General features: G+C 34.4%; 1 protein-coding gene across 1 annotated transcript in view; it reads left to right on the plus strand.

The window, feature by feature from the left end:
- Window positions 1–5,315: 5,315 nt before the first annotated feature.
- LOC109580108 (kinesin-like protein KIF21A) overlaps window positions 5,316–23,945 on the plus strand; it is a 20,402-nt gene continuing 1,772 nt past the window's right edge. The window contains exons 1-29 of the mRNA XM_019996544.1: window positions 5,316–5,456; window positions 9,741–9,804; window positions 10,112–10,291; window positions 10,511–10,553; window positions 10,664–10,730; window positions 10,954–11,157; window positions 11,495–11,673; window positions 11,886–12,035; window positions 13,879–14,097; window positions 14,189–14,367; window positions 15,152–15,276; window positions 15,471–15,558; window positions 15,887–16,109; window positions 16,551–16,633; window positions 16,915–17,026; window positions 17,113–17,254; window positions 17,304–17,456; window positions 17,630–17,772; window positions 17,943–18,073; window positions 18,178–18,286; window positions 18,867–19,076; window positions 19,268–19,408; window positions 19,832–19,951; window positions 21,134–21,235; window positions 21,354–21,659; window positions 22,026–22,073; window positions 22,145–22,259; window positions 22,395–22,557; window positions 22,658–22,789. Of these exons, the coding sequence (XP_019852103.1) occupies window positions 9,761–9,804; window positions 10,112–10,291; window positions 10,511–10,553; window positions 10,664–10,730; window positions 10,954–11,157; window positions 11,495–11,673; window positions 11,886–12,035; window positions 13,879–14,097; window positions 14,189–14,367; window positions 15,152–15,276; window positions 15,471–15,558; window positions 15,887–16,109; window positions 16,551–16,633; window positions 16,915–17,026; window positions 17,113–17,254; window positions 17,304–17,456; window positions 17,630–17,772; window positions 17,943–18,073; window positions 18,178–18,286; window positions 18,867–19,076; window positions 19,268–19,408; window positions 19,832–19,951; window positions 21,134–21,235; window positions 21,354–21,659; window positions 22,026–22,073; window positions 22,145–22,259; window positions 22,395–22,557; window positions 22,658–22,789 (3,911 nt within the window). The 5' untranslated portion in view covers window positions 5,316–5,456; window positions 9,741–9,760. The remainder of the gene's footprint in view (window positions 5,457–9,740; window positions 9,805–10,111; window positions 10,292–10,510; window positions 10,554–10,663; window positions 10,731–10,953; window positions 11,158–11,494; window positions 11,674–11,885; window positions 12,036–13,878; window positions 14,098–14,188; window positions 14,368–15,151; window positions 15,277–15,470; window positions 15,559–15,886; window positions 16,110–16,550; window positions 16,634–16,914; window positions 17,027–17,112; window positions 17,255–17,303; window positions 17,457–17,629; window positions 17,773–17,942; window positions 18,074–18,177; window positions 18,287–18,866; window positions 19,077–19,267; window positions 19,409–19,831; window positions 19,952–21,133; window positions 21,236–21,353; window positions 21,660–22,025; window positions 22,074–22,144; window positions 22,260–22,394; window positions 22,558–22,657; window positions 22,790–23,945) is intronic.

Raw genomic sequence — 23,945 nt, forward strand, 5'->3', positions numbered from 1 at the left:
TCTACATGTACATGTACTGTTACAGTATGCTGTGGATAAACGTCATCTTGCATCATGTATTATGCTACATGATGAATACTTACATTTGATAACGTGCTTCCGTGTCCTTGTCCGATTAAAGTTTTGTTCATGCATTTCAAAATCTGAGAATGAATGGGATATTCATTTGCTTTTGTTGTATTTATATTCACATACATGTGTACATGTACATGTACATGTACATGTATACCGTACGCGTCTTAATTTTCAAGGTGTATTAAATTTCGTTATTTTCGTGCTCACCTTAAATCCACGAAATTTAAACCACCTCTAATGCTATTCTATTGTATGTAGACTATGGCCAGAACACGAAAATTAGCTCACACAAAAATTAACTTTTGAGCAAATTTCATTTGAAAACACGAAATTTTGAACCCTCGAAAATTTGAACATATACTGTAGTACATATAAACTTTTACTATATTATGAAGTTGTACAGTAGCTGTAAATATAATTTAAGTTTCAACTTCTTTTTTGACAGCAAGTCAATTTAAGCAGTTAATTATAAACTTTTTAATCATAATATACGTAGGCTTCAAATTGGTACTGCATCATACAGTAATGTATATGTTGCATATACATGTAGTACAGTTAATGTGAGACAATTTTTCTTTCCTCTATTGGTGCCTAGTACAGCCTGTTGCAGTAAGGGTATATGTACAGTACATGCATTAAAAAGATTTAGTCTATACAGTGTTATGGCTGTTCTTTGATACATTTATGTTCCTTTAAAAGGTGATACATGTACATGTACTTGTATAAAAGTCAGGAAAATTACCACATACACTGATGATGGAAGTGTTTGAGTAAGGAATATTAGCTAGCTACTGAATGTACATTTAAGTCGTTTAATAATTTCATTCATTCAATGAATGAATGTTATACATGTACATGTACATGTATGTACAGTATTCCTTTTGTGATTGTAGCCGTATAACCTTTACACTACTGGTAGAGAATTAGGATAGTCAGTAGAATTTATTATCAAATTATTTATTATTAATTTATTATTAAATTTATTTATTAAATTCTAGATATACATTGTACATTGTAATACATGTACCTGCATGTATACCTTTGAAATCGAATTTATTTTATTAATAGATGGTTGTCTTTTAAATTTCATTGTACTGTAGTTTCATTAAAATTGCTATTATTTATTTTTGAATGTTTTACAACATTATTTCATGTGTTGCTTATTACATGTACATGTACATGTACAAATAGACATGTATTTTGTGTAAATGATATGCATTTGTCACTGCAAGTACTCTTTTGCACTGCCATGAGCCATACGGCACAGCAATAATCATGTCAATGTTTTTTATACTTGTATTTGTGTTAAATTATTGTACATGTACATGTACATTAGTCTCATAGGGAGGGATGAAACTAATTGTACACTGTATGTGTACAATGTACATGTACATGTAGATCTAATTCTCTCTTCTTTTGCTTCTCTATTATCTACATGTACACATAAGTGTTAATTCAAAGTAGCAAAATAATATTTTAATTAATCAATTATTGGAAAAGTCAGTTCACAAAACCAAGTTATTGCTCACAGCATTCATTTCAGTTTATTGTTCTTCATTTTGAAGAGCCTTTATTGCTTCATTGTGTTTGAATTGCTTATCAGCAATAGCCTTTTGCTGCTCCTCAAGGTCTGCTTGAAGTCTGCTTGCCAAACTTCTGGCTTTTTCATGCGCTTCTTTTGGCAGTAGGGCTTCTTGGATGTATGTGTACAGCTCACGTTGTGTGAGTTTGATCCTGTCCACATATATAGTGCAAACATCATCAAGAGCAACCCACTTTGCATAGTAACGTACTGCTTTGACTTTAAAAGCTATTGAAGTCCATACCTTCATGCGCCTCTCCTCTGGTAGCCTCAAAACCGTTTCAATCTGCTTCTTAACATCAGCTTTTGCAAGGTCATCGCAATGAGACTTCATTTGCAGCCAGAATGTTGCAGCTTGCATCATGACTGCAGACAGTGACTTAAGTGCTCCAATGGCACACTGCAATGCATGTATAGCATTTTCTGTTTGGGCTTCATCGTCTTTTGTTTGTTGGATGGTTATTGTATACTGAGCCAGTTTCATTAAAGCTTCACGGCGTTTTTCCTGTTGCTCATTCATCTTTTTGTAGTAAACCATCTTTTCCTCACGGGCAGCTTTTGCAGCATCTTTGTGGGGATCCATATCAAATGCTTTAAACCCGACCATGCCAGTGAATCCATTTGCAATATTTTTTAGAACACTGCTTTGTTCAGCTATTGCTTTGTCTTCTTTCTTTTCAGCTTTCTCCATATACATTTCTGCTTGAGCTTCAAGTCTACAGGCTTCTTGATGAGCTGCTTCTTGTTCCTTCTTATTTGTTTCCATTTTACGGCGCTCTTCTTCTAATTCTTTCTTTTTCTTTTGCTCCATTCCTTGCTGTGTCTGGGTTTCCTCTAAAGTAGTAACGACTACTTCAGACTGCTGTTCAAAATCTTTGTGAAGCTGATTTGCAGCATCTGCCATTTCTTTTGCTGTTTCAGACATATCTGAAAGTGTTTCAAGAGCCATGTCTTCCAGACCATCCAGAAGATACTGGTATGTTCCTTGTAGTGTGTGGAGTATTGTAGATGATGCATTTTTGAATTTACCAACAGTGATAGCTGATTTATCACATAACTTAGTAACGTCATATCCAATTCGTTGGATTTTGATCTGTAGCTTTGTATATCCAGCCACTCCATGATAGGCAATACGTATAAAGTTACCCAATCTTCCTAAGTCATCGACAAGTGCTTCCAAATCAAGTGCTCCAAGCAAGCGAGCCCTTCCTTCTTGTACTATAGCACTACTAGATGCGGGTAATTCTTGAAGAGAGTATGTGGATCCTGCAATAACAACTTCCATAGATTGAGTGTCTTCCATAATAGCGCACAGTTCACTTTACAGACTTTTGCTACAAGAACAAAAACAGCTCACACCCGCGGTTATATAGATTTTTCTTTGAAACCACACCCATCTAGAGTCGGATATAAAAACTAGCGTTGATGCAGACAGTTTGCACTTTACACTTCGAGGAGATTTTCAGATTTCTACAGAGAAAGCACCATGAGCAACAAAAGCGACGCAAATGATCACAAACCCTTTCTAGTGACTTTTGAGACAGCATTTAATGGCTACTGGCTTCTTGAACCTCCGAGCGACTCTTCAAAACTAGTCAAAAGTAAATTAAGCTTATTGCAGAAGTCCAACGATGGCTTGCTGGTCAACGAAGTGGAAAGAGAAGGTTCGGCTGGCGGCATCATAGACCAGATAGTAATGTATCTTGAGGAGTGCCCTAATGATCAACAAATTAGGATTGGTAGCCAGTGTAACCGCCTCATAAAGCACATACAGGTTTCTGCAATATATCTTGCTCATTACAAGGAGGTCGGGATTGCTTCAGTTACTAATTTACACACTGTGATGAAATGGCTCTTTGCTCTACAACCACCAAGAGAAGCAAATGGAGTTGAAATGCTGTCATCGATTACGACAGTTGCTTCTGCTTTAAAATGCAGTGCAGAGTCTCGAGCAACCACTCTTCGAAGAGCTGTAGTAGTCTTATCGGAAGTTAATGCTGATGGCAGCATTTGCTTTGGTAGCATCCATTCTGCTATTCAAAAATTTTTAAGCATAGCAAAAGAATCGTTGACATTCTGGGAGTGCCTTGTTTCTCAGTTCAAGCAGCTGGAAGATTTGGGAAAAAACATAATGGAAACAGCTTCAAAAATAAAGCCAGGGCATCCTCTGTTTGATGAATTTAAACGAAATGTTCTCAGTGTTAGTGCAGGCTGGGCAGCTATCAAATTAGTGAGTATGCAATACATCAGTAACTTGTCGAAGGATTGCAGGCTAAGTGCTGAAGCGAAGGTCCCAAACTTAAGCAATGACTATGTGCACTTTAACGAATTTGCATGCATTGTCAGTTCTCACTTTCTCGATATTGAATCTTACTTAATGACTGATGATTATAAAATGCAAGAAGAAGTACGCATATATAGCACATGGGTCAAACCGACTAAGAATACCAGTATTTCAGAATGCCTTCACACAGTTGAAGAAGTTAAGGAATTAGTACAAAGGGGAAAAGTCAAATCTTCTGCCATAAAACTTTCACAAATTACACAGCAAAGTAGACGAATAAGAAGTATCATTGAAGTATATGTCAATAGGTTAGAAGCTTTAGAAGATTATGCTATGCATCAGCAAGAAAAAATAATGTGGAAGATGAATGTCTTGGAAGAAGAGAAGAAGAAGAGACATAAGGCAATTCAATCAAAAGAACAAGAAATAGACAGAAATCGAGCAGATATTAAGGAGTGTGAACAACTTAAATCTCATGCAGAAAGTAACATGATGGAAGCTGAGAGAAGAAAGCGTGAAGCTGAAGAGAGAAGAGAAGAACTTGAGAACTGGTGGTGGGTGCCAGTATATGGCCTTATACTCGGTGTTCGTGAGATGATCCAGGATAACTCTGCAATAATAAACAGAGAGTCTGACAAAATGGAAAGATATAGCAAAGAGGCCTCAAATTTTCAAAGTAACATTAATTCAGCTGAATCAACAATTGAATCTCTGAGGAATGATGTCAGTCAACTCTCTCAACAAATTGAAGACTTAGGTGCTAATTTGAAAATGAGGATTCAAATGCTTAGAGAAATGAAAGAAACAACTGCCACATTGAAGGCTTATCTGCAGCATTGGAATGAGCTAAGTATGACAATGGCGTATGGGCAAAATCGTTCTGTGGCTTTGGAGAAGATTGTCCACAAAGCCAGCACAATGAGTAATCCTGAGAAAATTCTTACTGGCAGAGGAACTGAAAAAATGTTGAATAGCTTTACTGAGGCATTTCAGAAAGCTGAAGAACTCCTTAAAACACAGTGGCAGTATGTAGTATCTTATAATTATATTTGTGAGCTCTGCCAAAAAGAGAATGAAGGACTTCCACTACCTGTTAACAACGATGCTGTTGTTTGCAATAGTTGTGCCCATAAGTTTGTTGAATAACTCACTTAGTAGTCTACTTACAGTTAATAATGAAGTTTTTTTCCTTTAGTTAATCAATAATAATATTAAAGTATTTATAATTATTTTATTAAAATTTTAATAATAATAATAGTACAATTTATGCAAACAATACGCTATAATAATATGCAGCGCCGACACGCGTACGCTTGGGCGTCCTGCTATAGTTTTAAAAGAGTTAAAATTATTGGACAGTAAAGTGGACACGCCTTTACCAATACTTTTGAAAAATGATGTTTAGCTGACTTCACTGATCAGTGTCGAGGTGATTTGTGTCTCATCCAGGTTCTGTTCTGTCATACTTTTGGTATAAGGAGGACGAATCTTGCATGCTATAGTCCCACAGAGCAAGTTAGTCTGTCTTAGTCTTGCCAGTTTCTCGTGATTCGACTGAAACATGTATCTTACATATTGTCTATCTTGTTTTCTTGTGTTGTTTGATCCTTACTTATGTTGCTTGATCCTTATAATATTGTATTAGTTTATGCGTTTTATGCATGTAGTAACATTTGTAATCCTTTCCTTTCATTTGCATGCATGTATTGTATACATGACCTCTAGTCAGGCGTGGCCTTGACCCTAGCAAGTAATACTGTACATGTACATGTTTTTTTGAGGGCTCAAATTTTGTGCAGAATGTGTGGATTTCTGAATTTTTGTTGTTGGATTTTAAATATTTACAAAAATACTTTTACACTTTAAGTCTACCTAAAATCCTTAAAATCTTTAATTTCAAACCTTCGATTCTGCTGGATTCTGTTTGGATTCTAAGGAGATTGTATTGAATTCTGAGGCCTGTTGGACCCTTTGTGTATTTTTAGTTTTTTTACAGGGACACATCACATGGCACATACATGTAAGTTTTCTTTCTACCAATTATAGTTCAGATGCCTCCATGTGTAATGATTCAAGTAATTTTGTTTATTAGTTCTTGCCTATACATTGTATATCTTTATTTTCTACTTCAATTTCCTTTTGTCTAAGTACATCATCACATAGTCTGCACTGCTGGAAATTTCTGCATGCACAGTGTCTTATGTTCTGTTGATACATGTATATTTGTTAGATGATACATGTAGCTACATCTACATGTACATGTTGTACATGTAGGCCTATTCAGACATGTACTGCACCTGTATGCACATGCTTAGAATGTCAGCTGATTGCTAATAACTGTCAGTGAGTCAGTACAGTCTATGGTTTATAGCAAAGGTAATTGTTGTATTAAAGTAATCATGATTTCATGTACATGGACATGTATGGTATGTACATGTACCATACATTTATGTTTATGTTGCTGCCATTTCATTAAATTCTTTATAAGGTACTCGTTATGTTTGCACAAGGTGATCATTCATTGTTAATCCAGCAGGTAGCAACTGCTTCTTCCATTAAAGCCTTGTGCCATAGTATTTACTGTTATTGCTTTTAATGTACTCAGTGCTTCATTGATAGTATATTACTTTACTGCTTCAAAGGCATTGCCAGTTCCGTTATATTTTATGCAGCACCGAAAGTGTGTGTTGTTTGGTTGACTTCACAGTGGCTAGTAGCACTGGGTAAGGAGCTCTTTGTGACCAGAGAAGAAGAGAAACTGCTATACATGTTGCAAAACAGGCTCACAGTACTCCTGTGCTACCACTGTCAGCCTTTTGCAGTGTTTTAGTAGACAGATATTTTCTTGTAATAATTGTTGGGCAGTCAAGTCATGTCACATGAAAGAAAATCTTCTTACTAAACACAGTGGGCTTGTAAATGCCTGTATTAGCTACATATAGCTTTGTCTATACCTTGATAGGACGCTAAAGACTCCAGAATACCTCTTCAGGAGTGTATTTGGCAGATGGCCTTGATGTGCCCATGTACAATATACATACCATAAATTAATTGTAGCACAGCTGTATGACCAATAATGGCACTTGAGGTGCGGTCTTGACAGCCAATAAGCACTCTTTACTGTGCTATAAGTATTATAAGTGTGCATGAATGTATCAGTCCAATTTTTTGTCTCTTCTCATGATGCAGCTTGATATTTTCCATTATTGGATCTGTAACCATCCTGTTTTAATTAATGATTGATTGCTATCAAAACATTGTGTGACGTCACATCTACCACACAAGACATTACTAGACATTCCATTTTTATATGTACAAGATTGACCTACACAATAATTGTAGAGTTTGTAATTATCAGTTGAACTTTTATTCCAAAATCAGTGCATGTACTATGCATGTACATCGGAAGAACAACCTAATTGATCCTGACAGTCAGTACACTACTTCTTTCTCTCCTTTTATTTTTAAAAGGAGTGCTTCACGTGCCATTTTTTGCCCGACTGCTTTTCCAATCCTGCCGCCGCCTATGTATAAAATAGACCTTTGATGGCTACATGTACATGTGTATATATGTGATGTACATTTATGAGCATAATGATGCTCTTTGTTTGAGCTATGTGTACATGTGATCGTAATTAACCCACTTACAAGTACATGTACATGTACATGTAGATGAGTTATTACGTGTTCATGTACATGTATGTACTACTGAATATAGAATGGTGTGTGAATGCCTCTTCATTGTCAGGAAAAGGATGTGGCTGCTATAAGGTTTTGATAGTACATGTATACTCACTACACTGTGTGTACATGTACACATACATGTACTACTCCCTACTAATAATTTCTTGTACAGCAGAGATCAGTGCCAAGTTAACTTTAATACGCAATTACATACTGTAACTTACCCGTACATATTAAATATGTACGTACCATAGCACTTACTGTATACATAATACTTGGACATTTAGCGTTAGTTTAACGTTAGTTTACCGTTTGTACTGTATAATGCCATGCTCATGTAGCACTGCACTGTAAGGTTTTGATAGTACATGTATACTTACATGTACACGTACATGTACATGTACTACTTCCTAATAATAATTTCTTGTACATGTATATTTTATCTGGGTTATGTTTGTCATGAGGTGTGCATGTAGGTTTGAATTATACATGCATGTACGTGTAGGTAAGAAATGGGAGCTTTGCAAAACAGTTTTTGTTTGATATTCTGCACTATTTTCATATGCATGCAATGCATAACTTGATGGAGTCATAATGTATTGCACTTGCATCTAGTGTTAATTTTGCCAACACGTGCAATGTATGTGTTGTCTACTCTACTGTTTATGATCATGCATGTTCATGTACATTGTACCTTGTACCCTTCATTGGTTTCCTTAAGGCACTGTGGCTAAGTGTCAAGCATCTCAAATTACATTTGTGGTATTGCCCACTGCCCACACATAATGGCATATGCACATACAAATTTACATGTACAATGTACATGTACATGTAGCTGAAGTGTATTATAATAGTGCTATTATATTCTTATACACTACAGGTACATGTAGCTAGAGTGTATTAGTTTTGGAACTACACATGTGCATACATGTACATGTACATGTACATGTACATGTACATGTACATGTACATGTACATGTACATATGTACATGTACATATGTACATGTACATATGTACATGTAATTTTACTAATCTACTTTTTGTGTCCAATGTTCGGTTACATGTTCTAGTACAGTTTACATGGACATACAATGTACATGTATGTGTACAGTAGGTAATAGTAGAAAATAGTATGATCAGTAATGTTGCTCCAATTAAGGTCTAGACAATGGCCGAGTCAGTTTCAACATAAGACATACATGTATGTGTGTGTATAGTGACTGTGTGTGTTTGATCACAGTCATGTGTTATTGTGTATACATGTACATACATAAATAATGTTTTCATAAGCCATTTTATAAACATTACTCAATATTTTGAATACATTTGTTAAATTGAGTCAGTAATCATAAGTGTACTCACTGTGCTGTATTGACAGCCTTTGGTACATTCAAATCAGTTATTCCTACTATTTGCACATACATACATTGTACATACATGTATGTGCATATAGATGTAGTTCATAAACAACATGTTAAATAGCAATTTGTATTACATGATGTAAATTTACATGTCTTTGTATGACGATTCACCTACATATATACATGTATTTGTATAAAGTGCACTGCCTATATCTTCATGTATGAAGAGAGTTAATGTATTCCATTTGTATAACACGATCATATACACATGTACATGTACAAGCAGGTACTATACATATTTTTGAGGTACATGTACATGTACTAATTTTTCATAATTTGTAAAAAAGTTTGTTAGCTATTTATGTTTAATTTACTATAATTGTAATATTGTGACTTTAAAAATTAAATTAGCAACTCAATTTCCCACACTGCATACATGTACATGAACTAGTATGTTGTCACAAAGTAGAAATTTTTTTTATAGAATGCCATTGTAATTTTGACATCATGTACATATGTGTAAGTATATAACATACATGTACATGTACATGTATATACACTGGACATATAGATATTTAAATTGTGTTGACATAGCTAGTGTATGTAGTGTAAATGGTACATTATACGTGCTTGGTGTTTGGTAATGATGCATGTAATGTAGATGTAAATGTACATACATACACTGCATTATGTATGCTGTACATGTGTAGTTGTATGCACGTGTGCTATAATTTTGTTTATGTACACATGTAGTTGTTGGTTGTTGTTCTGCAATGGATAGAAATGATCAAGACACTAGTGTCAAGGTGGCTGTCAGGTAATACTGTTTGTATAGTAATGATTGCACATTGTACTGTACTTGTACATGATGTATGTACATGTATGCATGATCTGTAATTTGTATTATCAGCTATATGTACTCTGCATAATCTAGAGGATTATGTACATTGTACACACTTACATGTACTGTACATGTACAGTGTACATATACTTCTCTACCAGTTTTTGTTACTGAGTATTTTTATTTGCATGTAAACAGTCCTTGTACATGTACATGTACTGTATATACAATTAAATATAATGTATCTACCTGTGTTTACTGTTTATTGTGTCATTTTTAATAGAATAAGACCACAGAATGCTAAAGAACAAGTTGACATGTGTCGTGTATGCACATTTGTAACACCTGGTGAACCTCAAGTTGTACTGGGAAGAGATAAAGCATTCACTTATGATTATGTTTTTGATACTGGAACAGAACAAGTTCAACTGTATACTTCATGTGTTGAGAAACTTGTTGAAGGGTAAGAATGGAATTTTAAATGTTCTGTAATGTTGCTGTACATGAAGCTACATATACACACATGTGTACAGTACATGTACATGTATGTACATGTTGGCCAGCATGCAATAATAGTGCTAATTAGTGGAATGATAGACATTTTGTGCTTGTGCTAGATGTTCATGGGATAGGGTATGTTTGTGTAGTTGAAGTCCAAATTGTGTTTTTTGTTTTGTTGCAGGTGTTTCAGTGGCTTAAATGCTACAGTCTTGGCTTATGGACAGGTAAATCATATACATGTATCAATTTACATGCATAATTTATGGTAAATACAGAAATGCATGTACATGTATCTGCAGCTCATTTTAAATATTGTTAATGCTTTATTTTTTAGACTGGTAGTGGTAAAACATACACAATGGGAACAGGATTTGATGTGACTGTGTTACCCGATGAACAAGGTTGGTGGCTACAAGTTGGTTAAATCATACATGTACAATGAAAACTTAAAAGATATGTACATGTACATGTAGCTTACATGTACATGTACATGCATGTGCATATTCACGTATGTACAGTGTATTATACAACATGTATGTGACTTTTGTAGATTGTACATGTACATGCATCTGAGTTCTACATTTTGGTAATTCTATGTATGCATATGATTTATTACATGTTTAGGTGTAGTACCAAGAGCTGTACACCATTTGTTTAATGGTATTAATAGTCGTATTCAAGATGCTATAAAAGAGAAAAGAGATCCACCACAGTTTGATGTCTCTGCTCAATTTCTTGAGCTGTATAATGAAGAAATTATTGATTTGTTTGATCCTTCAAGAGACACCTCTAACTCTAAACGACTTAAAATACATGAAACTCATGAAGGTACAGTACATGTATGTATTATATATGTATGTGTACATGTACATGTATGTATGTACATGTAGCTGCTGCAAAATTGCACTATTTGGCTACAGTACATATACATGTACATGTATATGCACAGTATGTGTTGCTTATGGTTATATACATGTAATTTCTACATTAAATGTACAGATCATACATTGTACATGTACGTGTGCATGTACATGGAGCTCTTTTGGCTTCGTTTATTTGTATAAATACTTGTACATGTGTATTTTTATGTAGAATAAAAATATGAAAATTTTGTTAATTTATCTGCATGACAGATTTTGCTCACATGCTTGTGTTAATAATTCAGGTATTATTTATGTTGATGGAGCTGTTGTTCAATCAGTTAAAAGTGAGAGTGAGACTCTTGATGCTCTTAAAAGAGGCGCCCTCTCACGGACTGTTGGAAGTACCAACATGAATGCTCAGTCTTCAAGATCACATGCCATCTTCACAATCAGTGTGTCACAGAAAAGACCTGTACAATTGGTAAGTTTTTTAGAAAATTGGTAATTAACATTTACATATACATATGCATGTACATGTACATGTGTATGTAGTACATGTATATAATTTAGTTGTTTATAATTCAGTTTGCTGTACTTTAAATGTGTGCACATAGACATATACATATGTAGCACTATACATATGCACATGTACATGTACATGTACATGTTTGTTAATATTATGCTTTGCCATAGACTGATGCCAGTGATTCTGCTGGTTCTCAAGATTGGGAGACACTAACAGCAAAATTTCATTTTGTTGATTTGGCTGGTTCTGAAAGATTAAAGAGAACAGGTGCCACAGGAGAAAGAGCAAAAGAGGGAATTAGCATTAATTGTGGTCTGGTAAGCATTTGCACATGTGTGAAATTCATTAGTGGTATAAAATTGTGTGTTCTCACTTCTAGGTGTACAATCAATGTACACGTAAATTGCGTACATGTACATGTACTGTATTTAGCCCATGCAAAATAGCTCTGAAATGACCCCCAATTTTTATTATATTTTCCTCGTTAGCAGTACATACATGTACATTGTATGTTGATTCAGAACCACATGATCTTAATTCTAGAGAATCTTTTGTTGTAGTATTAGTATTACCATAGTCTCTGTGAAACCATGGGATTCCAAATTGTGAACAGCATGGTATTTCAATGGAATTGCAACCTTGACCATCCCAGAGTGCATCACTTGTAATGAGACTGAGCACCCAAACTATGGTTGGGTTGCCTGATTCATAAAAGTAGTTGTTTCCAATAAATGACGGCATTGTAACACTAGCTCCAGTTGCGCAAGGACAGTCTAGACCACTTTCATATCCAGAAGCTATGAATGTCCAAGCATGTTGACGAGGAGACCCATGGGTGATACTGACACCATCAATGTAATAAGAGTTAATGCTGTAGACATCATAAACTCCATCGGGGGTTCCCCACTGATATCCTGTTACTCTACCGCATACATGTACTTGAGAGTAGCTGATACCATTAGATGGAAATGAAAGGAAGGCGCAGCTACATGTACCGCTATCTTTGGTAGCTAGGTCTTCCTCAAACTCGAACTCCTCCTGACTGGTACAGTCTAAATTCAGAAGGACAGTTTTGTGTGGTATCAGTCATATCCAGATATGCTAGTCTTGTCCATCCTCCTGCAGAACCACACAACTGTTCCATATTGCAGTAAGCATTGTAAGAACTAGTACCATCAGTAGCAGCTAGTACATACACACCTGATGGACTGTTGGGCTGTTGCTGTTTACTATGCTGGCAGGAAGTAGGTAATGCACTGGGTTCATTGTGTAACTCGAGCAGTTCTTGTGCTATTAGTAGTATATCATTATCATCAACCACTCTGGCAGTAGTGGTACTAGTGTCTTGTAGATTAGAGAGAGTATTGACAATGTTAATGAGCTTTTGTGCAGAGTTTTCTGTTGTGTTTAGTATTTTGTCGATATTTATTGTATTGTTGACTGTTATCTTAGATTGACTATCAACAATAATTACGAATGTCATCAATCTTCCACGATGTGCGTTCTAAAGTATTGATCAGTCTATTGACTTGATTTTGGAGATGAATCATTTGATACTGCATATCATCACTCCATTCATTGTTGACTATACTGCAATTTTAATCCTTGTTACTAGTCGAACTTTGGTTAGATCCACATGTACTGGTTATAGTGTTTGCAGTGTTAGAGTTTGAGCAGTTGCACATGGAAATATCTGCTTGTGTTTCATGTCAAAAGTTGAACAGTTTGCAAGTTCTGCTATCTGAAGACTGAGTAGGGCAAGTACATGTAGTACCATCACTACCATAGCTATTACAGTCATGACCACAACAAGACAAACACCTGTTGGTTTACTGATTGCAGTGGAATTGGTTCTTTATTATTGCCAGTGATACTTAAATATGGTTGATATCCTTTGTTGTCATCATACTCTTGTAGCTCTGTAACTTCGTAAAGATTTTGCTTCTTTATTGCTGTCCAAATGTGGTGTAATTTTGTTACAATAGTGATGCCAAAATTCATGAATGGATATCTTTGGGGATGAATTTAATTGTTTGCATGTGCATGTATGTGACATTTTTTGGCTGTTAGACTACATTTATACTGATGTTTTGCATATTACACATTTCAAACTTTAAGTTTACTTGTACATCATTCATTATTAGTCTATCTTTCCTCTAGCTTGCTCTGGGTAATGTTATCAGTGCCTTAGGTGACAAGACTAAAAGAGGATGCCATGTACCTTATAGAGACAGTAAAGTAACTCGTCTGCTACAGGATTCCTTGGGTGGAAACAGTCAAACTCTGATGATTGCCTGTGTGAGTCCTAGTGATAGAGACTTTATGGAGACACTTAATACTCTAAAGTATGCAAATAGAGCAAGAAACATTAAGAACAAGGTTTGTGTGACATCGATTTAAAGAGCTTGTACATGTGTAGTTGTTTACATACTGTACATTAATATTCTATTCTTCCTACTGCCATCGTTAGGTGTCTGTTAATCAAGATAAGAACAGTGTGCAAATGGCTGCCTTACATAGGAGGATACAAGAACTAGAGCAACAAGTTCAAGAGTTTCAGAGTGGTCGGCTAGTTGTAACTGAATCTGGTAGTGTAGTTATCAATGATCTTGCTAATGAAAACACTATGTTAAAGGCTGAAAATGACAAGTTAGCATTAATTTTACAAAATTTTTATAGTAGGAAATTTAGAAAGTTTTTGCAATAGTACATTTGTATATCAACATGTAGGAATTATTTTTATTTTTTCTGTATAAGTATTGTGTTCATGTTAATAATGCATGTAGAATTTTTCAGTATCAAAATAAATCTGTTGGCCAATGCAACCACTTGTACAAAATTGAATGACTAAAAAGTTATATGTTATAAAATTGAACTTGTGCATGCATGCACATCAAGAATTACATGTACAAACAGTATTATTGTACTAAATTAAAATTATTGTACGTCAATCGATCTATTATACGGCACTGGTCAGCAATAAGTTGACAAACGAACGATAGCTAAACTAGAGTAAACTAGTTTGGTGAACGAAATAAAATGTGATAATACACAGATAAGCAACCACATTATGTTTGAATATACACAAGTTACATTTGCCAGAGACTTTGGTAGCATTTGAGCATGGATAATGTTAGTTTACAACTAGTATGTCACTATGAAAACGATAAACTATAGCAAACTTAAACACAACTTAAACGCAAAATGTGTCAACTTATTGCTGACCAGTGCTGTAGGTTTCCTGTCATTGCTATAATGACAGGAATTCAAAGTGCCTTTCTACATGTATCTCTGAAATATTTTAGACTTACAGTAGCACAAACATTTCAAACACAATTATTCCTAAATTACAGTTGTCTCTTAATATTTGAATTTTGAAATTGCTTGTACAGTTCATGTAATCTATTTGTTATTTGTTGTACATGTACTGTAGATTAAGAGTGCGTATTAAGAAATTGCAAGAGCTCTTAAACAGTCAAACTGAGAGGCTAGCATCAATACAAGCTGAAAAAGAGATGCTGTCATTAGGAGGATGTTATGATGAGTCTACTGGTCAAGGTAAAAAGTACTCTACTAGCTGTATAATTGTAACAAAATTTTGTGGTGAATGCCTACATGTACAGTACATGTAATCTTCTTCTGTGTTGTTGTTTGCAATTTTTATGTGTTGCATAGCTTGCATGTTGTTACCTTGTGCATCATGCATTAATTAACATGTTCTATTCTGATTTTGTCAACTGTTGTTTCTCTAGTGATGAGTGTTGAAAGGACCCAGGATAATTCAAGTCCACAATTTCAAGAAACTCTGCAACAATACCTGCATCAAATTGAAGAATTAAGGTTGTACCCATGCATACAGCTCAAATTCATGTACATGTTGTACATTGTATATTAATTCTGTTATTGGTGCACCTTTTACTCTGAAGTGTGCAAGCTGGGTCATAAGCATTACTACAATTAATGACCTTTTTTGTATGTGCATTTACATGTACATCTACATAATCAAAATAGTTTTTCTGCCGTGTAGTACATGTACTGTACATGTATGTTCATGCAATGTATTGCATACATGAATGTACATGTACATTGTACATGTATGTTTATTGTATGTACATCTTTATTATGTTTCATTTTCGTTACACACATGCACATGTACATCCACGTGTAGATCAAAGTTATTTTTAGTTCAATCTCAAGTGACTAGTGAAACAATTCCAAATATGTCCCATTCAACTCTTGGCCATCCTCTGTCTTCATCCTCTTCTTCCGTATTGCATACTCCTGTAAAGAAAGGTCAGACATCACAAGGTCTCCTTCCACCACCTGAACTGGTTACTAGCGAATTAATACAAACAGCTCGTGATGATATTAACAAGTTAGAACAACAATTGGTGAGTATACATGTAGATGTAATCTGTTTATGAACTGGTGCAAAGCTAATTTTTATAGTGTCTGTGCATGTACATGTACATGTGTATGTGTGCATTTAGTTTGTTTACTTTCATATTACTGTACATGTACGTAGCTAGTTTAAATTGTGTGGAATTAATTTTCTTGCAGGCTCAAATCCAATGAACTTAATTCAACTAAAATTTATTGACATCAAATAAAAATTTGTAAAATTGATTCCAACAAATTTTTAACATTGAAATTTTGAGGTCACAAAATAAACCAGCCACGCAGTTTTTTTGTACACATTTACATGTATGTATGTACATGTACATGTACATTGTAGTAAAAGTGCAGTCTTGCGTTTTGCTGATATTATTTTTGATTATTATCATACATGTGCATGTACATGTACATTGTACCTTTGCTTTACCCACACGTAGTCATCTAGAAGTAAATTAGTGAAGTGGAAGAAGAGAGCACGAATTAGGAAGAGAAGTAGAAGTATGTCACCAGAAAGAATGAGGTACCTTAAATGTTATTGTCACTTACACATGTTCGTGTTCAATGTATTTTACATGTATGTTACATATACATGTACATGTACTTGTACACTGTGCATCTAAATTTTTATTGTAATTGAGTAATTTTTATGATAGTACAAATTAGCTTATATGTATGCACATTTTGGTGCTTGCAAAACTTTGTGCATGTTCCAACATTCATCATTATCATTACTCATTCATTTATAATGATTTCCACATCTTCTACATGCTATATTTGTTCATTAAATTTTTTTCACATCAGTGATGTAGAAGTGTGGGTATCAAAGAGTGAAACTGATTTGCTGTCTAATAAAGAGCAATATCACACTGATAAAGATTTAGAAAAAGGAGAAGAGTGTGACACAGATACTGAAGTAATTAATGTTCTGTTTTGCTTTTTCCATGCATGTAATACTGAAACTGCTATAGTGATATATTGATGTACTGCAATTATCATTAGGTTGATGATAGTAACACAGATGATGAAGATACCGATATGGAGGAAGATGCTAACAGTGTTATTTGGTCGTCATGTGACAGTAATGATGAAAGTGATAGTGAGACAGCAAGTATTGCTACTAGCATTGTTGAATTGACTAGTGGTTAGTTATTTCCTTATTGACTTTTGCTCTTTTATGATATAAAATTTAGAAATGAATATCAAGCAACAACTAGTTGATCAATTAGAGAAAGCTCAAAGGAGTCTCCATTCTCTTAGGAGCCAGTATGAAGAAAAAATGGTTGTGTTACAAACACAAATTCGTGCAATTGAATCTGAAAGGGATAAGATTATTAAAGACCTAGGTATGACATGTACATGTATATACAATGTACAACATCTTATCATGTCAGTACATACATGTACATGTACATGTACATGTGTAAATGATTGCATTATACATGTACATGTAGTTACTGTGTTCATGAATACAATGTACATGTACATGTTCATGTTTATGTGTCTTTTTGACCTTAAGCTTCAAGTCGTCAGTCTGAAGTAAGAGATGAAAAAATTAAAGAAATGAAGGAGAAGTATGAGACTCAGTTGAATGGTTTGAAAAAAGAACTAAAACATTTGGAAATTGCTAAGAGAGACCACACTATTGCTCTAAAAAAGAATGTGAGTGGCATCCACACATCTGTGTTCAGTACATGCATGTATATGTACTGTATGTACTGTACATGTACTGTACATGTTTTACATTATAAAAGTTTTTAAAGTAGCAATCTAAAATTTACAATCTGCATGCACATGTACATGTTAATTTGTTTAAATCTATCATGTTTCAGGTTCAACAAGAGACTGAACTACGCAAGTTAAGATCAGATCTTTCTAATTTGAAAAATCAAAAAGTTGGGTTATTGAAACAATTGAAGAAAGAAACTTCAATTTCTAAGAAGAATGCTCAAAAGAATGAAAAGTAAGGGACAGATAGTTAGTAAATTGATTAAAACAAGATAATATATCAAATATTGGCACAATTTCATCAATTATGTAGTTATACTCAGTTATTGTTTGTAATAGAGAACTGGCTAAATTGAGGAAAGATCATCGTAAAAAAGAGAATCAGATTAGAAACCTTCAAGCTGATGCCAGGAAAAAGGAAATAATGCTAAAAAGAAAAAATGAAGAAGTAATATACATGTACATGTACATGTACATGTACATGTACATGTACAAGTACATGTACGTGTATACTAATGTAAATGTACGGTATAGCTTGAAAATTTGGTAGAGGAAAATTTTGGCGAATTGAGATCTGTTCGCCAAATTTTTAGTGTCTAATTTGATGGGGTTCCATAGAAGCATACACAGAGTTAAAATTTTGCCAAAATTTTAACCACGAAACCTCTTTTGAAGTCAATTCACCAAATTTTAACTCTCCAAATTTTCTAGCTATACGGTATTTGCTACACTGCTTTTCCTATATGTATTCACAGTACATGTATTATCGGTTCATTTTCTACGTGGCAGGCAAATACAAGTACATATATACATGTAGTATACATGTAAATGTCCATTAATGCTTATTGTATTTCAAGTTCAACCATTAAATGGAATCACATGCATGTACACATACATGTACATGTACATGTACATTGTGTATGCATGTACATGTACAGTACATGTATGTGTTGTACATGTACACATGTGCATTGCATTAGGGACTTTGATTCTATTTACATGTATGCATTATGTACATGTATATGTAGGTTCAAGCATTACGACGCCAGCAATCTGCTAAAGATGTCACAGCCAAAAAGGAACGTCCTCTCACTGCCCCTCCAGTCCCCTCTCCTCAAGTGTCTAGAAAAGATCCCAACGCACAGCCAGCTGCTAAAAAAGCTAAACTTGGACGACGTCAATCATCTATGTTTACTAGTGATTCTGCTAGAAGAAAATGGAGGAAAATGGAAGTCTTGGTGAGATTTTATTATAAGTTACATGTATTTGAAACTTTCTAATAATGCAACATGCACATGTAACATACTGCATACATGTACATGCGTGATGCATATCCATGTTAACTGTTTTTCACAAGTGATACTCTATTTTCATTTTTATTACATGTACATATACATGTATATTTGTACATTCTACATGTTGAATGTAGATTAAACGAGTGATTGACAAACATCAAACAATGAATTTGCTTGAGTCTGACCTGGACCGATGGCTACTCAAAAGAGATGAGCTGTCAGAGAGATCTGATCAGTTAAAGCTGCAGAAAGAAACATTGCTACAAGCAACTGAAGTATGTGTTTTTATTCATGTACTGTATAAAAGATTTGCATGTATTTTTACATTTTATGCTTGATTTTTTTATGTGCTTTCTTGTGTACATTTGTAAAAACCTTGTACTCTATACTAGTACATGTGTATGCATGTACTGTACATGTGCATTTACAAAGTACAGGTACATGCAATCTGTTTTAATGGCAACTAGACTTTCTTGAATCATGTTGAGCATCATGTACATTGTACATGTGTATTTTTCATTTGTGTTAGAGAAACCCATGTACTTTTTGCACATACATGTACATGTACATGTACATGTACATGTACATGTATGTACATTGTTCTGCATGTCAAAATTAAGAATTGCAATCTACATGTACATGTACATTGTACATGAATTTAATGTAAAATTATGCATGTACAATGTATGTACTTGTAGGATTCTGAGACACTAGCTTCTTTAGAAGAGGAGTATGAGGCATTGTCTGCTCAAATAAACTGGACCAATGATTCAATTGATAAATTGCAGGAAGAAATAGTAGCTTTTGAAGATATTAAGGTACTTACTGTAAATGTTTGTCATTTACTGTGTCGATTCTGTATTAAAAATTTGTACCATTTTGTACTTTTGATTAAAAATGACACACAGTACACATGTACATGTATTCATGTACATGTACTGTACGTACATGTACATGTACATGTGGATTACATTATACATGCACATTTAAATTGCTAGATGAGTATTTTAATACACGTGCTGTCATCTCCCGTGATTGGAATGTACATGTACATGTGCATGTACCGTAGGTGGGTTATATTCGCGGCTGCTAATATTCGCGGTGATAAAAACTAATAAAGAAGTTCAATTAAATACCATGGAAACAAATTGATTGTTACTATGACAATTGACCACGTGTTTATACAATTACAGTGTTCAGCAGCTAATTAGCTACTCTTGAGCAGTTTGAGTAGAGCTATCCAGACTCCAGTTCTGTATCTGTTATCTTCTTGTATAGATGGACCGCTACCTTCTAGTTTTTCGCTACAAAATCACTGCTGGTCGGTCGGTCATGATTATAAACCACACCCAAGTTAATAAAACACTAACTAGAATGGGTGGAGAGTCCCAAGACACGGCGAGGCAGAGTGAGTAGAGTATTTCTGAAAAGAACTGGCTAAAGTAGCTTCAAAGAGTCCAAGGATTAGTAACAGCAAGAAGAATAACAACTCAAGAACACTACAATCGGGTGCTGTGCTTCAATAACGCGCCGTTTTCAATTAAAGTAGCATCTAGTTGCTATGGCAATTGCTAGCCGCGGGAAAAAAATCGCGAATATTAGCAGCCGCGAATATAACCCGACCTACGGTATATGACACTTTTATTACTGCAACATACATGTACAATGTATGTCTACCATACATTTTGTATAACAAGCCTTTTCCAGTTTCTAGTAACATGTGCATGTACATGTAAATGAGTGCCATGCAGCAGCAATTTGTGACATGCGCCAGTTTTGAATTACATGTACTCGAAGACAGCAATGGCAATAATGATTAGTGAAACCCTTTACTTCATGCATGTAGTACATGTACATGTACATGTACATGCACGTGCAGGTAGAGTACCATTGGCCTACATGTACACACTGTACATTGTACCATGTATGTATGATGTACATGTGCATATCATGTAAATGTGTCTTGTGCATAAATTTAGCCATGTGTTGTTTTTTAATAGACGGAAAGTGATACAGCTGACACCACTGCTTTAATTCATACGTGTTCAACAAGAGAAGCTAAATATTTACTTGAACATATTGTTAATATGACAATTGAACTAGTAAGCATTATGAATTTGTACATGTTTTGTTTGTACGAAGATCATCTTTTGTTAAGATGTATGTTATGTGTATATAAATATAGAAAGAATACGTGTACATGTATTAAATTAATTATAGGGCACACAGGCATCTCAAAAGGATGTAGAAGCCAGGAGTCTTAAAATGAGATTAGCAACCTCAGAAACACACGCTGAGTTAATAAAGATGTACAGTTCACCTCATTTTCCACAGTCACCATTAGTGATTAATTCTCGAACTGTTACTAAGATAAAACCTACCTGTGCTGTTACTACACCAGCCTTCTTCCCTGCATCGTCTCAGTGTAAACTTGATTATGCTATGGAGGATGATACTGATTTTAATACTACAATCACTTGTAATCCTGAGAATAGTAATATTGATGACCAGCAACAAGAAGAGCAAGTAAGCATTTTTTAAAATAATGAAATGTTGCACTATTTGTATGTGATGTACGCATATGTACATGTACATGTACATGTGTAATTTCTGTGTTATAAATAGAGGAAAAATGCAACTTTTAATATTTAGTAAATGTATACATACAGTACATGTATAAATGTTCAGTGATTATTTCATCTTTTAGTAAAATTTTTGATGCTTGTCAAACCTCTTGTATTATTTGTCAAATAATTTGTGAAAACCATCTTGATATTTTATTAGTATTTTATATTTACATGTACATGTTTATGCGCAATAAAGTAATACAATGTACATGTACTTATGTTACTGCTCTTAGCATTAATTAGTGTTGTAATAAATCATTTTTAGTTTGATATTACAGTATGTGAGTTTCATCCTGAAGAATCTTTTTCTAAAGTAAATAATGTGCATGTACATGTACTTTTTATATGAATGAAGCATAATGTGCTATTTTTTGTTTCATTTAGCACCGACGCAGAACTGCTGTTCCAGAAGAGATAAAGGAAGCTATTACTGGTCCTAGACCATCTCTACCCTTACCATTTCCTTCTACACAACCTGTATCCATGCGCAATTTAGAAAGTAAGCTTTTCCATGTACACATGTACAGGTACAATGTACATAAATACAAAATGTACATTTTAACTATAGTTGGTACATGTACATAATATTTTTTTGGATAATTTTCAATGCACCTATTTGGTTATTTTTATGCAGTGACAAGTGTTTCTGATAGTAATGAAGGAATCAGTTGTCAAGTCCTACAGTCTGATTCTGGAAGCATTTGTCAAAGTTGGCCAAGCCCCCCTTCTTTGTCACGTAGAAATACTGAAATTGCAAGCCCTAGTCGACAAAATTCTTTGACATTAACAAAGAAGAGGTACATTTGTTTGTTACCGCATGTACATGTACTTGTAATGCATTGTATAGTATTTCTTAATATTATTCAGTTTATGTACTGTACCTGTATGTACATGCAGATCAGCTCCATCATTATCAGTTGAGTCTGCACAACAGAGTAGACCATGTCCTGGGTCACCTTCTAGCAGTCATAACACTGGTGTATTGAGATTGACATCATTGCAGGAAAGCAATAGCACCCAGGAAATAAGGTATTGCTATGGCACTAATGTGTCTATTCCCAATTTATTGCGGACTTAAACAAAAAGTTGTGTTTTGCTATAATGCCATTTAGTGTTTGTCTTCATAATACATGTACATGTACATGTACATGTAGATGCAGTACATGTAGATGCAGTACATGTAGAAATGAAAGGATATGTATTATTTTGTTGGTATTAATTGATTGAAGCATGCGTATTTTTGCACACCAATACTGTAAGCTGCAAACTTTCAAGGGGCTGAATTCATTTTTATTGCAAAATTTAAATCAGTAAAAGTTTAGATACATATACAATAATGTAGTTGTACTATACACTCATTACACTTTACCTGCTTTGATTTGCAAAATTAAATCCATGAAATGGGTATTTGGGCTAATTTATCAAGTTTAATCCCTTAAAAGTTTCCAGTTGTATGGTACATTACATTGTACATGTACTGTACATCTAGAGGGAGTTTGTTGTCTTGCTGAAATCTTCCATAATTGCTCAAAGTCTCCTGAAGTATTTCATTTTTAGTTTTTTAGTGTCTCATATTTAATTAACCTATATTCATGTCTCCTTAATATGATTTTTAGCTACACTGTAGATGGTCTCCCAAAAATTATGTACATGTATGTACATGTACATACATGTACATGTATATATGTACATATATACATGTATATACAGGTTCATGTACATACAGTACTTGCATTATGTATATTATATAGTATACTAGTAGGTCATATATACAAAATATAGGACCTGAGGTGTACATGTATGTTCGAGGATGTGATATAGCCCGAGGGCGGTAGGCCCAAGGGCTATATCACATCCAAAGACACAAACCAAAGGTCTTATATTCTGTATTATAAGACCGTTCTAGTATACTACTATATTTATTTAATAGTTGTGGTCAAGATCAAAGCAAACAGCAGTGCAATATAAACGCTATAGGTCACTTCCGGTCATTACTGTAGCATTATAGAAAATATCACATAGGCAGTAGAATACACACAAAGTACAGTAAGGCACGCAGTAGTACCTATATCTCATATATCACACCCCTTGTGGTTTCACACATTGCAATTATAAGGATTGGTGGTTTTAAAAAAATCATTTTTAATCAATTAGCAAAAACACTTCGCAAAAAATCAGCCATTCA

This window comes from Amphimedon queenslandica, unplaced genomic scaffold (assembly GCF_000090795.2).
Source record: "Amphimedon queenslandica unplaced genomic scaffold, v1.1 AMPQUscaffold_13406, whole genome shotgun sequence".
Taxonomy (NCBI): Eukaryota; Metazoa; Porifera; class Demospongiae; order Haplosclerida; family Niphatidae; genus Amphimedon; species Amphimedon queenslandica.